The 17,234-nt window shown below is 39.0% G+C and overlaps 1 protein-coding gene across 2 annotated transcripts in view; it reads right to left on the bottom strand.

Annotated features, from left to right (window-relative positions):
- SIK2 (salt inducible kinase 2) overlaps nt 1-17,234 on the bottom strand; it is a 121,866-nt gene that overhangs the window by 21,506 nt on the left and 83,126 nt on the right. The window contains exons 5-9 of one of the 2 annotated variants that reach the window (XM_037065555.1): nt 14,166-14,290; nt 13,708-13,831; nt 12,106-12,326; nt 10,394-10,546; nt 292-456 (exon numbers count right to left, since the gene is read on the bottom strand). In XM_037065555.1, the coding sequence (XP_036921450.1) occupies nt 292-456; nt 10,394-10,546; nt 12,106-12,326; nt 13,708-13,831; nt 14,166-14,290 (788 nt within the window). The remainder of the gene's footprint in view (nt 1-291; nt 457-10,393; nt 10,547-12,105; nt 12,327-13,707; nt 13,832-14,165; nt 14,291-17,234) is intronic. The other variant, XM_037065556.1, reaches the window with a different exon arrangement.

Genomic DNA, 17,234 nt, shown 5'->3' with positions numbered 1-17,234 from the left:
TGTGGGATTAAGAAACTTGAAGAGAGAATGACCTGGTTAAGGAAAAAGAGGATAGATTTTGAAAAGTGTGCATGAGGCATGACAAGTTAGGTAACAGTTGTGATGATAAGATTGGGATGAGAGTCACGTTTAGCCCTGAATACTGTTGTCAGGTTCTTCTGCACAAAAACAACACTCCTGAGTGACTTGAGGAAATGACCAAGTTCAACAAAATCCAAGTACAGCACCTGTGGACCAAACTGAAGTCTCCAGCCAAGCTACGAGCTCAGAGTCTCTCCAACACATTCGTACCTTTGGAGTGTCAACACACTCTTCTTCCATAAATGCTGCTTCCCCCTGACAGCTGGATGCTGGAAATGAAAAGGCCTCCACATTGGATGCCTGTGGGAGGAGGGTAGATCGCATCAGGCGCATGTTCGGTGAATGCGTGGTCACTGGGAAACCCACAGTTTGTGCCTGTAAATATGGCAAGAACAGAGTGTTTGAGAATATTAATATTTTCTATAATATGTAAATTTCTTGGATCAAAATAATTCTTCCTGGTATAATTAAAGGATAAACTTTAATTGGAGCTATTGGAAACTCCAGAAAAGATTTGATGACATATATACATGGCACAGGTATTGATTTGAAGCAGTTCAGCAACTAATTAATCTAAGGTAGGTTATAGAGAATTCCATGCCTGTTCCATAATGAGGAACATGCATTCACAGAGATGACAAGAAAGCCGGTCTTTTAAAGGAGTCTAAGGATGTTCTTTTTTTTAAAATAAAGATTTTATTTATTTATCTTTAGAGGGGAAGGGAAGGAAAGAGGGAGGTAAATATCAATATATGGTTGCTTCTTGTGCGTCTCCTGCTGGAAACTGGCCTGCAACCCAGGCATGTGCCCGGACTAGGAATCGAACCTCAAACCTTTGGTTCCCAGGCCTGCACTCAACCCACTGAGCTACACCAGCCAGGGTTTTTTTTACTTAAAAAAAAAATAAAGATTTTATTTATTTTATTTTTTTAGACAGGGGGGAAGGGAGGGATAAAGAGAGGCAGAGAAATATCAATATGTAGTTGCCTCTTGTGCACCTCCTCCTGGAGACCTGGCCTCCAACCCTGGCATGTGCCCTGACTGGGAATCAGACTGGTGACTCTTTGGTTCACAGGCTGGCACACAATCCATTGAGCTACATCAGTCAGGGCTCTTTTTCCCCCCCAATTCAACAAGATTATATTGTCTATAATCTTAAGTAGAGTACCCTGGAAAGATGGAAGAAAAGTCTCTGAACCTAGGAGCTCAAAATTGAACCAGGGATAGATACACACACTCACAACTAACTATAACAAAGTATACTGCAGTCAGTGCTATCCATCCATCCATCCATCCATCCATCCTATCTGTTTGTCATTATGTGGGGGGTGGGTGAATAAGATGGTATATATTTCTAGGCAGGAGTATGTGTGAAGAGGAAGAAAAAAGCAGCAGCAGTTACTTGGAGGTGACAAGAATGCCCTTCTTTCCAGGAAACACACAGCCTGAACACAGCTTACTGGCCCAGTGGAAAGAGAGATGCTTATTGCTGCTCAAATTATGTTCCTGAAGTCAACCTATTATAGAAAGCTCCTGATGGTGTTAAGCCTATTCTTCATATCTCCTTTGTTAAGAATGCTAAGTGAACAAGCATTACAAACTCTTCTTTAAAAAAAATCATTTAAAAAAGAATCTTCCTTTCTGACAGTGGGCAAGGGTTGATTTTAAAGATGAATCTATTGGGTAATCCTTTCCTCCCCCCATCCCTTCAAAACCAGCAGAATAATTTATTAGATGCATTTTGCATACAACAGAGATTATAAAACATCTGAGGTACAACCATCATTCCAGTTTCTAAGAGGCAGAGGAATGGTCTATATTTTTTTCTGCCATAATCACTTCAATGTGTCTAAGGTGGCAAATTTTAAGTTCGAACAAATGGAAAAGGAACAAATAGTATGATGATAGCTTCTCCTCTCCCAATACCTGGGTTTAGTTCCTGGCTCCATCACTTAATAACTGTGCACATTTCATTAGGTTACTTAACCCCTCTGAATCTTTTCTTCACCCCTAAAAAAGGGCACTGTACCTATTTCACAGTGAAGTTAGGTGTAAAAGGTAACATGTAAAATACTTCACTCGGTAATGTTAATTCCTCCTTCTTTTCCTTTCTAAAGTCTTAAAACAATCACAAGAATTTAACATAGGAATTAGATTGCAAAGTGAATACACACTTTTGTTCTCAGACACTGGCTAATGGTTCCCAGTCAAAATTTTAGGTTGAGGGTTTTCCACAAGGGGGAGATATGTTAGAAATACACTTGTAGTTGAATATACTTTGAATATATTTAGAATATACTTGATACTTGGTATTCCAATATCATTGTGTATAATGCATGAGATAAAGAATAAAATAGCAATAGCTAAGTACTGAATTATTATATGGATGATAAAAACAGAAATAAATACATTACACACTATTCTGAGTATAATAAAGAGATAGCTTTTTTATATCATCATTTAGCAGGCTTATACCTTGGGCCACTGTTGAGATTATAAAACTTTTTTTAAATTTTTATTTATTTTTAGAGAGGGAGAAGGAGGGAGAAAGAGCGGGAGAGAAACATCAACGTGTGGTTGTCTCCCACATGGCCCCACTGGGGACCTGGCCTGCAACCCAGGCATGCATCCCATGTGGGAATCAAACCTGAGACCCTCTGGTTCGAAGGCCTGCACGCAATCCACTGAGCTATACCAGCCAGGCTAATTTTTTTTCCTTTCAAGTATTTCTTTCAAGTCAGTGGAAAAGCAGGGGGATTAGCTGGCATACAAATTGTTTCGATCTTAAGAGCAATACTTTTAAACTCTGTGTTTTTAACTGCAGAACTTTTCATTGTCAGCAAGAGTTGCTATGTCAATGCAAGTTCAAGAACCTTTTCTATTAAACACAGTTTGAAACATTTTGTTGTTTTTTATATGCTTAGAATGCTGAAATGTTTTAAATTTAAATAAACAGTATTATATTAAACACACGCACACACAATTCCTGGAAGCAGAGAGTCCCAAACAAGATAAACCCAAAGAGGCCCACATCAAAACACAGCGTAATTAAAATGGGAAAGGTTAAAGACAAAGAGACAATCTTAAAAGCAGCAAGAGAAAGACAATTACCTACAAGAGAGCTCCCGTAAGACTGTCAGCTGATTTCTCAACAGAAAAAAAATATTTCAGGCCAGAAGGAATTGACATAAAATATTCAAAGGAAGGAAAAGCAAGGACCTACAACCAAGACTTACTGTACCCAGCAAGGCTATCATTTAAAACTGAAGGGGAAATAAAGAGTGTCCCAGGTAAGAAAAGTTAAAGAAGTTTATTACCACCAAACCAATATTAAAGGAAATGTTAAAGTGACTTTCTAAGGAGGAAAAAAAAAAAAACAGAAGAAAAGGGGGACATAATTATAAAGAATAAAATGGCAATAAATACATACCTTTCAATAATCACTTTATTTTTTTCTGTCACTTTTTAAATTTTTATTTTAAAATACATTTTATTGATTATGCTATTGCAATTGTCCCAGTTTTTCCTTCTTTGCCCCTCTCCATGGCCTAAATGCTCCATTAAAAAAACACAGGGCCGTAGCCCTGGCTGCTGTGGATCAGTGGATTGAGTGCCGACCTGTGAACGAAAGGGTCACGTGGGCCAGGTCCCCAGTTGGGGGCTTATGAGAGGCAACGACACACTGATGTTTCTTTCCCTTTCTTTCTTCCTCCTTTTCCCTCTCTCTAAAAAGAAGTAAATAAAATCTTAAAAAAACAGGGTAGCTGAATGGATAAGAAAAAAAGAGCCATATAGACGCTGTGTACAAGTGTGAAAGACACATAGACTAAAAGTGAATAGATGAAAAAGATATTTCACGCAAATAAAAACAAAAAAGCTGGGGTTGCATTACTTATCTCAGAAAAAATACTTTAAAATAAAGGCTATCTATTTAAAAAAGACAAAGAAGGACATTACATAATGATAAAAAAATCAATCCAGCAAGAGGATATAACCCTTGTAAACATGTATGTACCCAACATAAGAGCACCTAAATATATAAAGCATATCTTGATGGGCATAAAGGGAAAAATCAACAGAGATACAGCCAATACAGTGACAGGTGAAAACTCTTAACAACCCAACTGACATCAATGGAGGGATCCCCATTTTCTTCCAGACTGAAAATCAACAAGAAGGCAGTGCCCTTAAATGGCACGTTAGACCAGACAGATCTGACATTCTCAGAGCATTTCATTTCACTCCAAAGCAGCAGACTATATATTCTTTTCAAGTGCACACGGGACATTTTCTAGGACAGACCACATGTTAGGACACAAAATAAGTCTCAGTAAATTTTAAAAGACTGGTATCAAAACAAGCATCTTCTCCAACTACAATGGTGTGAAGCTATAAGTTACTCACCAAAAAACAAGCAAACAAACAAATAAACAACAGCAAAAAACCACCTTGAAACATACACAAACACATGGAGGCAAAATAACATGTTACTAAACAATGAATTTGTTAACAGTGAAATCAAGGAAGAAATCAAGGGTTTCCGCTTGCCTTCCGTTTGAGGCAAATGGAAATGGAAACACAGCATCCTAAAATCTATAGGATACAGCAAAAGCAGTCCTAACAGAAAAATTCAGAGCAATTTAAAAATTCATAGCAAATTTAGCCCTAGTTCAAGAAACAAAAAAAATTCAAATAAATATTCTAACCTTACACCTAATGGAACTTAAAAAAGAACAAAGCCCAAACTGAGTAGAAAGAAGGAAACAGTAAAGATTGGAGTGCACATACATGACACAGAGACTGAAAAAAATACAAAAGATTAATGAAACTAAGAGCTTGCTTTTTGGATAAACAAGATTGACAAACCTTTAACCAGACTCATCAAGAAAAGAGAATAAAATCAGAAATGAAAGATGAGAAATAACAACTGAGATCACAGAAACACGATGGACTGTAAGAAAATTATTATATACAACTATATGCCAGCAAATTGGACAACGTGGGTGAAATGGATAAATTCCCAGAAACATACAGTCTTCCCACACTGAACCGGGAAGAATCAGAACACCTGAACAGACCGCTTGCAACTAATGAAATTAAAGCAGTAATCAAAACCTCCCAGCAAACAAAAGTCCAGGACCAGCTGGCTTCACAGGTGAATTGTACCAAACATTCAAAGAAGAACTAACACCTATTCTTCCAAAAAATTCAGGAGGAGGAAAGATGCCCAAGAACTTTTTACATGGCAAGCATTATCCTAATTCCAAAACCAGACAAAGACACTATAGAAAAAGAAAATTATAGGCTAATATCCCTGATGAACATAGATGTAAAAATCCTCAACAAAATATTAGCAAACTGATTTCAGAAATATAGTAACAAGATCATATACTATAATCCAATGGGATTTATCCCTGGGATGCAAGGCTGGTACTATATTCACAAATCGATTAATGTGATATACTACATAAACAACATAAATACTCTCAGCAAAGTGAGAGGGAATAGAGGGAAAATACCCCAACATAAGGGGCATATATGACAGACCCACAGCTAATATCATACTCAATGAAGAAAAACTAAAGTGTTTCCATTAAGGTCAAGAATAAGGCAGGTTGTCCACTTTACCACTCCTATTCAAGTAGTTCTGAAAGCTCTACCCACAGCATTCACATAAGAGAAAGAATATTTGTAGATGACATGACACTGTATATAGAGAACCCTAAAGATTCCACCAAAAAAACTACTAGAATAAATGAGTTCATTAAAGTAGCAGGATACAAAATAAATATTCAGAAATAAGTTGCACTTTTATAAACCAACAATGACCTATCACAAGTGGAAACTAAGAAAACAATCCCATTTATAATTGCATCAAAAAACCCAACAACCTAGAAATAAATTTAACTAAAAGGTAAAAGACCTGTGCTTGGAAAATTATAAGACACTGGAGGAAGAAGTTGCATATACAAATAAATGGAAGTATACACCATGCTCATGGATAGGAAGAGTTAACATCATTATAATGCCCACACTACCCAAAGTAATCTATAGATTCAGTGCAATTCCTATCAAAATACCAATGATGTTTTCCACAGAACTGGAACAAATAATCCAAAACTTTATATGCAACCAAAATAGCCACAGCAATCTTGAGAAAGAAGAACGAAATTGGAGTTCTCATGCTACCTCACATCAAAGTATTCTTTTTTTTATGGAATCTTTTAAAAATTTGTTTATTTATCTTTAGAGGGGAAGGAGAGAGGGAGAGAAACATCAATGTATGGTTGCCTTTTGTGCGTCCCCTACTGGGAAATGGCCTGCAGGGAACCGGCCTGCAACCCAGGCATGTGCCCTGACTGGGAATTGAACTGTGATTCTCTGGTTCACAGGCTTGTGCTCAATCCACTGAGCTATACCAGCCAGGGTAACATCAAAGTATTCTAATAATCAAAACAGCATGGTGGTGGCATAAAAACTAATGTACAGATCAGTGGAACAGAATAGAGCACCCAGAAATAAACCCACACCTATAAGGTCAATTAATACATGAAAGAGGAGGCAAGAACACACGGGGAGGTAAAGATACTCTTTTCAACACTGGTGTTGGGAAAACTGGACAGATATACGCAAAAAAATGAAATGAGTACCTTCTTACACCATACATAAGAATAAACTCAAAATGAATTAAAGACTTAAAACCATAAAACTCTTCAATCAGGCATTACTCTTAGCGATATTTTTTTCTGATATATCTCCTCAGGCAAAGGTAACACACAAAAAATAAGCAAATGGGACTACATCAAAATAAAAAAGTTAGTTTACAATAAAGGAAACCATCAACAAAATGAAAAGACAACCCACTGAATAGGAGATGATATTTGCTAATCATACATCTGACAAGGGGTTAATATCCAAAATTTAGAAAGAAATCATACAACCTGACACCAAAAAAATGCCCCCAAATAATCCAATTAAAAATGGGCAGAGGTTCTGAACAGACATTGCTCCAAAGAGGATAGATGGTCAACAGACATATGAAAAGATGCTCAACATTACTTATCATTAGAGAAATGCAAATTAAACCACAATGAGGTATCACCTCACACCTGTCATCAATAAACAAGTGTTGGCAAGGATGTGGAGAAAAGCAAAGCCTCATGCACTGCTGATAGGAAATGCAGATTGGTGGAAAACAGTATGAAGGTTCTTCAAAAAAATTAAAAATGGATCTACTGTATGACCCAGCAATTCCACTTCTGGGTATATATATATATATATGAAGAAACCCAAAACACTAATTCAAAACAAAATATGCACCCATATATTCATTTTAGCATTATTTACAATAGCCAAACTATGCAAGCAACCCAAGTACCCATAGATGAATGGATAAAAAGGCAGTGGTACCTATATACAATGGAATATTACATGGCCATAAAAAGAATAAAATCTGGACTTCCGCCAAGATGGAGGTGTAGGTGGAAACACTGTGCCTTCTCCCACAACCAAGTTTGAGTACAACAAAGATTTGGTAAACAAAGACGTAGCCAAAGAACAGAAAGTTGAACTGCACGGAAGTCCAACAACAATGAACCATTCAACCAGGAAGGTAAGAGGGGCGGAGCCAGCAGCGAAGCAGGGTTGGGCAGGAAAGATCCCCCAACCCAGGTGCGCAGGCAGCCGGGGTAGCAGCGGGTGGCAGGTTGGACCCAGTGAGGGTGTGGGGAAGGCTGGCTGTGGTCACACATTCGTGCACAGATAGGCCAGCAGAGAAGTGAGCAGTGGGACGGACCGCACAGGCCCCAGCGGGTGAACCCAGTGAGTGTGCAAAGCAGCGGGCTGACTGCGGTTGCACATTTGAGTGCAGTGGGATGGACGCGCGGCCCCAGGGCGGGAGGCAGCAGACCAGACCGCCATTGCTTTCCTTTGACCCTGCCCCCACGTGCAGTATCACAACCCAGCAACTAGTGGCCCCGCCCTGGTGAACACCTAGGGCTCCGCTCCTCATAGGTAACAGGCACAAATAGTCCAAAATATGGCTCAAGAAGAACTCAAAGCCCCAGAGCCAATAACTCTAAGCGACCAAGAAATAGCCAACCTCTCAGATGCACAGTTCAAAACACTGGTGATCAGGATGCTCACAGAACTGGTTGATTATAGTCACAAATTAGAGGAGCATGTGAAGGCTAAACTAATTGAAATGAAGGGAAATGCACAGGAAACCAATAGTGATGGAAAGGAAACTGGGACTCAAATCAAGGGAGTGGACCAGAAGGAAGAACGAAACATCCAACCAGAAAAGAATGAAGAAATAAGAATTCAAAAAAAATGAGGAGAGGCTTAGGAACCTCCAGGACAGCTTTAAACGTTCCAACATCCGAATTATAGGGATACCAGAAGGGGAAAAGAAACAGCCACGAGTGGAAAACATATTTGAACAAATAATAAAGGAGAACTTCCCCAATCTGGCAAAGGAAATAGACTTCCAGGAAATCCAGGAAGCTCAGAGAGTCCCAAAGAAGTTGGACCCAAGAAGGAACACACAAAGGCACATCATAATTACATTAGCCAGGATTAAAATGAAGGAGAGAATCCTAGAAGCAGCAAGAGATAAGGGGACAGTCACCTACAAAGGAGTTCCCATCAGACTGTCAGCGGATTTCTCAAAAGAGACCTTACAGGCAAGAAGGGGCTGGAAAGAAGTATTCCAAGTCATGAAATCCAAAGACCTACAGCCAAGATTGCTTTATCCAGCAAAACTTTCATTTAGAATGGAAGGACAGATAAAGTGCTTCTCAGATAAGGTCAAGTTCAAGGAGTTCATCATCACCAAGCCCTTATTATATGAAATGCTAAAGGGACTTATATAAGAAAAAGAAGATGAAAAATATGAACAGTGAAAGGACAGCAAACTCACAGTTATTAACAACCACACCTAAAACAAAAGCAAACCAAGAGGACAGCTAGATCAAGAGTGGAACAATAGAAATGAAGATCACATGGAAGGTTAGCAACAGGGGAGTGGGAGCAGGAGAAGGGGGGAGAAGGTACGGAGAATAAGTAGCATAGATGGGAGGTAGAAAATAGACAGGGGGGAGGGCAGGAATACTATGGGAAATATAGAATCTAAAGAACTTGAGACACATGGTCATAAACTAAAGGGGGGAATGGTGGGGGGGTGTGCAGGGTGAAGGGGAATGAAGGGGGGAATAGAACTGTAATGGTATAATCAATAAAATATATTTTTAAAAAAAGAATAAAATCTTACCATTTATAATAGTATGGATTGACCTAGAGGGCACTGTGCTAAGTAAAATAAGTCAGTTAGAGAAAGACAAATACCAAATGATTTCGGTTATAGGTGGAACCTAAGAACAAAATAAATGAACAAACAAAAGTGAAATAGATTCATAGATATTGAGAGCAGGCTAATGGTTGCCGGAGGGGAGAGGGATTGGGTGAAAAAGATGAAGGGATTAAGAAGTACAAATTTGTAGTTAAAATACAGTTATGGGGCTATAAAGTACAGCAAAAGAAATATAGTAAATAATACGTTACAACTATGTATGGTGCCAGATGGGTACTGGAAATATCGGGGGGGGGGCACTTTGTAAAGTGTATGATTGTCTAACAACTACACTGTATACCTGAGACTAATACAAAGTAATATTGAATGTAAATTGTAATTGAAAAATTAAAACAACAAAAGTAATAAAATCTTGCCATCTGCAACATGGATGAACCCAGAGGGTATTGTGCTGAGTGAAATAAATCAGAGAAAGACATATGCCACATGTATCACTTATATGTGAAATCTAAAAAAACACAAAATAAATGAACAAGCAGAACAGGAACAGGCTCACAGGTATAGAGAACATTTTGATAATTTCTACATGGGGAGGGGATAGGGGTAAAAGGTGAAGGGATTTAGAAGTACAAATTGGTTGTTACAGGACAGTCATGGGGATGTAAAGTACAGCATAAGGAATATAGTCACTAATACTATAGTAACTATGGACGGTGTCAGATCGGTAGTAGATTTATTGGGGTGACCCTCTGTAAGTTATACAATGTCTAATCATGGGTTGTACACCTCAAATGAATATAATATTGTATGTCAACTATAATTGTAAAAAAATAGGAAGGCGATAAAACATTTGAAAAATCTAGTGAATGACAGGTGGAATCTTGAGGGAAAAGCAGAGCAGAGGATGAAATCCTAACCCTTTGTACTACAGGATGAAAAATGTGTCAACCACATGTGAATAGGCACAGGCACAATTAAGACTGTTGGCTAATGGGGTGTTACCTTGGCAACTGTTTGTTCAGCGATGCTGCTGGGCCGCCGCTGGCGGGCGTCGAGCCTCTGCTCCACAGGAAAACTGCTCCTGTGTGACTTCAGGCGCTCCACCAACAAGTAATAAATGGCAGCGAAGTGATTGTAGCTCTTGTTCTGCAAAGACTGAAAAGAGAAAACAAGTGCTACAGGCCAAGAACCATAAAAACCAATCCGATGATCTATACCTTTGTAAAAAAAGATGGAAGAAATCACGTGTTCTTAAAATCAGAGTAACAAAGTATGTCTCAAAAGGAAAGCTGCTCCAGAGTTTAGAATGACAGATCATTTCAAGTTTCTCGCGTTACTTATACACAGCACGATACCTTTAAATGACTTGACTGGCTCTCCGACATTAATAAGGTCCATTTACTTTTCTGCATTCAGAGAAAATGCCATCACTGTCTCATGCAAACATTCCCCATTGCTGTCATATGGTCCCGTCTCATAGTTGTAACTAAGGGGTAGTGAGGTTGGCTAGCAACCTGAGCTCAGAGGCTCCAATTCCACAGCTTCGACACAAGTCCAAACCGCTGAAAACTCTGAAGTGAGTGATTAAGGTCTTTGGGGAACTTTCTGTGATTATTTTGGGCCGGAGAATGACACTTGGATGCTAGATTGAGAGACACTGTGTCTCTGTTCTTAGGCAATTTTTTCCTCTTGTTTTTGCAGTCCTGCCCTCTTGAAACCTTGAAAATAAAGTTGCCTCCCAATTTTTCACACCTCTCATTGGCCAGATTTCCCACGGTACTAATGAAACAGGGAAACAAATGCTCCTTTGGCTTCTACTTCCACCTGACAGGCTGCATGCGTGCCATGCAGTGTAGCTCGGAGGCAGAGCACTCAGCAAAAATCCCAGGCCAGAGGGCCTGCGCTCACAGCTGCTACTCCATGTGTACTTCATGGACAAGGACAGAAAAACATCACTGGGTGTATGATGAGCAAAGCGGGAAGCCAATCTTGTTTCACTTACAGCTACAAGGAAGGAAAAGGCAGCACAGTTTGGAGCACTTAATATTCACAAGGGAACATTTAATACTCTTTCTTGTTATGGCTCCTCCTTAAAAGTACTGTTTTTATTTTTATTTTTTTACTATTGTGGAAGTATTAAAATACATATATTTTGTTAGTAGACTAACTATTAAAGAAAGAAATAAAAGCGATGAGAAATTTCTCAGGTTCAAGACCTTCTCAGTTCTATGGCCCACAATGCTTCCATATTAGGAATCTACCTATTTCTGTCTTCTCAGCTTCTCCAGTTCACAAACTACATCCAAAAGGCTTTCCTACCATTCTTGTTTTCTGCTCAGCCCTCAACCTTTTTCTATAGCTGCATATTTATGTTCTGTATAATCTAATTTATTATCTATACGAAACTTTATGTTTCATCTTAGAAGAAGCTTGCTACTTTGTATTTGTCAAGCTTCCATCTTTGTCTTTTCTTAGTCCTATATGAACACTTCCTCTTGAATTTTTTGGCAAATGGGCCAAAGGAAGAAATTTATACGTTGTACAAAAGCAAAACCAAAAAAAGAGTCTAATGTACTCTTTGTGGACAACTGAACAGAATGCCCAGGTGCTGAAGATGACCGTGCTAAAAACCAGATGACAGGTGTCATAAGGATGAAATTCCAAGTTACAGAGCACAACAGAATCCTAAAATATTTTCAGTCAGATCACTTTACCTCAATCGTTTTCTGTTGATCTATTCCAAGGCTGTGCATCAGTCGCAGAACCTGTTCATTAAACTCCCCGATGGATGGCTCATTTTCTTGTCCTTGTGAATAGAGAACAGGTCTCTGTACAGGAACTTCTATGACCATCCATTTATGTTCCTTGATTTGCGCTATGGTTAGCCGTTTGGACGGGTCTAAGACCAACATCCTTCGAATAAGGTGCTCACAATCTATGGAAAACACAATGTTACAGAAGCCATGTGAATCACCTTGCACTTCAGGGTGTTTGCTTGATTCATATGACTTTGCACAATGGCATTAATCTTTGTATCCTCCACAATGCCCGCTGGAAAGCAGAAGGTCAAATGAATAAATGAATACATAAAGGTTACTTAATATTTGTCAAGTTCAAATGGTCAATGTTGACACACAAAACTAACCATCACTGTGAATTAATACTTAAAAAAAACAGGACGTTGGAGGTCTCTCTAACCTGTGCTAAATGAACCCTTCTACTGAATTTGTCAACTGAAAATATCTAGACAAAGACTTAGATTTCCACTAAAGAAAAAAAAATGCCTTCTTCCTAGAATAAGCAAATAATAAATGGATCCTCAGTCATGTCTAGAGCTGATATACTAAGGCTATGTAAATGAGGCAAGAGCTCTCCCTCACTTACTCCCTCACTGGACTGCTGCTTTCTCCTTATTGGTGCAACCGAGGAAAACGTCTGTGGAACATTATTTACTTCTGATTACACTAAGAAAACTGCCCTGCTGCACCTCCGGGCACGAGCTTATTCACTGAGCCGACATCATGTTCTTCACACTGCATGAGCTAACTTCGGGTCACTTGCTGTGTGCCAGGCACCATGTTAAGTGCTTTTACAGAGATTAGTTTAATTAATCCCAACAACACCCCTATTAGGAATTATGGTTATTTCTGTTCTATAGATTGGAGAAACTGAAGCACAGAGAGGAAATATAACTTGCCAATGTCAGACCACCAGTTAAGTGGTGAACTCAGGACTTAAACCTGGGAGTCTGGCTCCAGAGTCAGCACTTTTAATTACTGGGGTGTTATTTCTACTGTTAGTAGGGACAAGAGTTAAGAATGGTAACCAAAAACTAATCTACAGAGTAAAGCTAACTGCTGCCTGTTATATCCCAATATAAGACTAGTAGGGCTTATGGCAGTTCATCTGAATTCATCAGTTTTGCCAGTTGGCTTTTAAGTTTAATTAAAAAATTTTAATTTTGCAACTTCCTGCCAAAAGATATGGGAAAATCCATTTCAAACTTAGAGCAAAATGGTTGTGAACCTGTATGTACAAAGAGCTCCTCTAAGTCTAAAATAAGCCTGGGACATTAATAGACTAAGAGTAAATGGGAAGATTTGCTGTTCTTAATCTGGGGAACTTTCTGTTTTCAGTTAGGGAGGCTGGAACTTTCTCACCTACATGGAGGGGGCTGTTTATTTCTATGGCTTTTACAGTAACTCAGTCACTATACTTAGCACCCAAACTCTCAGAAACAGGGAAGCTTTGCCTAGGTATTTCATTTGGAGCACAAATTCTGTATAGCACAATCAGTAAGATGAACAGGTTGTTACCTTCTGACATGAAATATGGAATCCGGAATCTTCCTTCCAAAACCCTTTGCCTCAAAATAGGAAGAGTTGGTCCATCAAAAGGCAGAGCCCCACAGACAAGGACGTAAAGAACGACGCCCATGCTCTGGGGAAGGAAACAATTGGGTCATTTTTCTAGCAAGGACTTTAAACACTTTGTTTTCCTAGATATCCCCAGGGCTCTTAAAATGCTACAGATTGAAAAATTCCTGTTTGAATCTACTGTTTTCTTGAATTTGCAGAAAGAAAAAAGAAACACTAGTTACTACAATAAAGTATCCTACAATAAATATCAAAAGATCTGAATTTAATTATAGTCCAGTGGACAGGAAAGGTATGAACTACTACCTGTGTGTTAGATACCAAGAGCTTCAAAGATGGGCCAGAGTACCAAGTATTATCATTATAGATGCATTTAACACAGCAAAGCAAAGAAATACCCAAATATCCAGCTGTGGTCCTTCATACTGCTGCCCTTCAAACACTTCTGGGGCTGCGTAAGGGGGGCTGCCACACCAGGTCGCCAGCAGTTCACCACTCTTAAAGAAATTTCCAAAACCGAAATCTATTGGGATGGAAATAAATGTTACTTTCATCTATGGTCTCAAACTATGCTGCATTTCTCTGTAACAAATTTTATAATTTGCTATGTTAGCAATGTTAGTACTATTTCTGTTGCGAGCAATGGGATAACATCTATGTTGTGATGTTTCCCTAGCACTTAGTACAATGACTAGCAGATAGCAATTTAAGCATTCAAAACTATTTCTTGAATGAATGTATAAATGAATCATTTTCTTCTCATAGAGAATGAGCAAGAGATTAGAAAAAGACTAAATAATGTCTTTTTAAGGCTGAAAGAAAATCCATTGGTGTGGACAACCAACTTGTCTTTAATAATCTTAGAATTTTAATTACGCTATGATTAAGTTATTTGTCTTATATGGTCTATAAGAAAAGAACCAGATGAGTAAAACTCTAAGATATTTACTTCAACACAACCAAGTGATTGGCTGCCCTTATAGCCATTATCATGCAGTAGCAAAATAGATAACCTTTTAAGGCAACTGAGTACAGTGTTTCCTAAGTAACAGCTTGCTAAATGTTGGCCCATACATTCCTGATTTAGGCAGATACCTATCTAAATAGCTCATTAACATGTGATGGCTATATGGCCCAGTCACAGGCCACCTATCACCAGTATTTACTCATTTATGAAATGCAGTGGCATTATATTTCAAAACAGCTAATGGCCTTCTCCTATTAGTCATACTGAATCTACAGCTTCAATACATGGCATGCACTCTGGAAATACTATACTCAGATGCCTTCAACATGCATGAAAATTACAGCAGAATGCAGTGGCCTTTTGGTATAAATGCTAAGTCTTCACATAGTCTCATGTTCTTACTGAAGAAACAAATCCCTACTGTTTTGTCAGTTATAGCCACACTGATTTTGTTATAGCACACTCTTCATTGGAGAACACTCCCTTAGTGATAGGAATCAGCTCTGTACCCAGCTAGTGCACAGCCCTCATTGGATAGTGAGCTTTTAAGAGGTGTCCCCAAGGGGCTGGATCAAGTCTCCAGTGCCAGACTGACTAGCTGAGTGACTGGATCGGTCTTTGGGAGCCTACGTTTCCTCATCTGTAAAGCTGAAATAATAAATGTATGCAGCTAGTAGGTTGTCGTGGGAATCCAATGAGTTAACATAAACTCACAGTCTCTTCACAATCTTGAGACTTTGGACAGTCCAGTGCGTACCTTAGGCTGAAGCATTCTCTCAGCTGGTTGATGGACGAGCTGGTGGCAAGCAGTAGTAACAGTGACAACAGTCACAATCCCCACACTACAGCTTCATGGCAGTGTAAAAACCATGAAGTTAGGGAGAACTAGAGCTGATCTCCCATTTTACCACTTTCTAGCTTTAGGTCTTCTAGGTAAATTATTTTACTTCTCTAAACAGTGGTTTTTGTATCTATAAATGTGGGGGTAATCCATCTACCCAGTTAGAATGCTGTGAGGATGAAATGAGATTAAGCATGTAAAATTCCTGGAACATATGAGAAATGTCAGCTCCTTTTGGTTTCTGTGAAGCATCAATACCAACCATTGTCTTTCAAAGACAAAGTTCCTGAGAAAATGTACAAGAAGGGTAGAAAAAGTATAGGAAAGCATAAGGGTTCCAAAGAGAAAAGAGGGTACGTTCGGGGAAAGCCTTGGGCACACTCTAAACCTGGTGCAACAGCACTTTGGCCTGTCCTGGGCATCCAGCATTACGAGGCAATGAGTTTCTCCCCTCACTGTTGTGACTGTGGTTCAGTCCTACACTCTGATTCCCCAAAGAACTGTCAGAGAGGTCTTATCTTCCCAATTCAATCTCTATGACTAACCATTCACGATACATCATATGTACATATTGATGTGTTTCTAATTTTCTAGAAAACCTATGTTCTCAAATGAGTCAAGAACTAGATGTTCCAATAACATTTAAAGAGAAAAATGTTAACTCCACTCGCACAGAAAAGCATAAGAAGCTATGATGTGTGTTTGGAAATCCTGAAATAGGTCCAATAATTGCAGTACTTTAAATCATAATCACAGGATGAGTTTTAGTACATGTGACTAAGTTGAGGAGACGCTCCAAACAGCACTGTAGAGTTTTAACATCTCCAAGAGCCATTATGGAATTCCTTCGCTCTGAATGTCCCTGGACTCTGGTGGTACGAACTCAAAGGAATGACTGGGACAGGCCTGTCAGGAAGGCAGCCTGGCCTCCTTATTGCCCGAGCCTGCTCACTGGTACATTTCATAGGCACGAAAAGAACAAGAGCGAGGAAAACATCATGTGCCTATGGCACGCCAGTCTCAACCTTGGCTTTACATGTCTAGGATGAAGAAAGTGTCCCGTTAACTTATAAATAAGTGATGCTAAGCAGATTTTTACTTCTTTTCTTTTTTCCTCATCAATGTGTGGTTGCCTCTCATGTGCCCCCTACTGGGAACCTGGCCTGCAACCCAGGCATGTGTCCTAGACTGAGAATCAAACCAGTGACCCTTTGGTTCACAGAACAGTGCTCAATCCACTGAGCCACACCAGCCAGGGCTGTTTTAGATTTTTACTTCTATTTCCTCTAAATAACTAAAGAATATAGAAACTTGAGCCTGTAGAAACAATAAAACACCAAAAGATAATCAGGTTCATAAAGGCTATCATTAAAGGCATATATGCAGGTATCTCCTATAACCTTGCCAAAGCACTTAAAATTACTGTAATCAATCATCTGATATAACATTTAATAAAGACTCTGGAGTCAGGCAGATTTGGAATAAAATCCTGGGTTTTCCACTTAGCTGTGTGATCTTGGGTAAATTATTTAACTTACTGAAGTCTTGGTTTCCTCATTTGCAAAATGGGGAGAACACCTATGCTTTATAAAACCACTGTGAGTAACTTACTGTATATTATGCCACTTCTTATAAGTAGATAACAGATAATGCTTGAGC

Source organism: Sturnira hondurensis, unplaced genomic scaffold (assembly GCF_014824575.4).
Source record: "Sturnira hondurensis isolate 20B ecotype Veracruz unplaced genomic scaffold, ASM1482457v3 Scaffold0015793, whole genome shotgun sequence".
In the NCBI taxonomy this organism is placed as follows: Eukaryota; Metazoa; Chordata; class Mammalia; order Chiroptera; family Phyllostomidae; genus Sturnira; species Sturnira hondurensis.
Note: the sequence above shows the minus strand (reverse complement) of the source record. Positions and strands in the feature narration are given on the sequence as shown.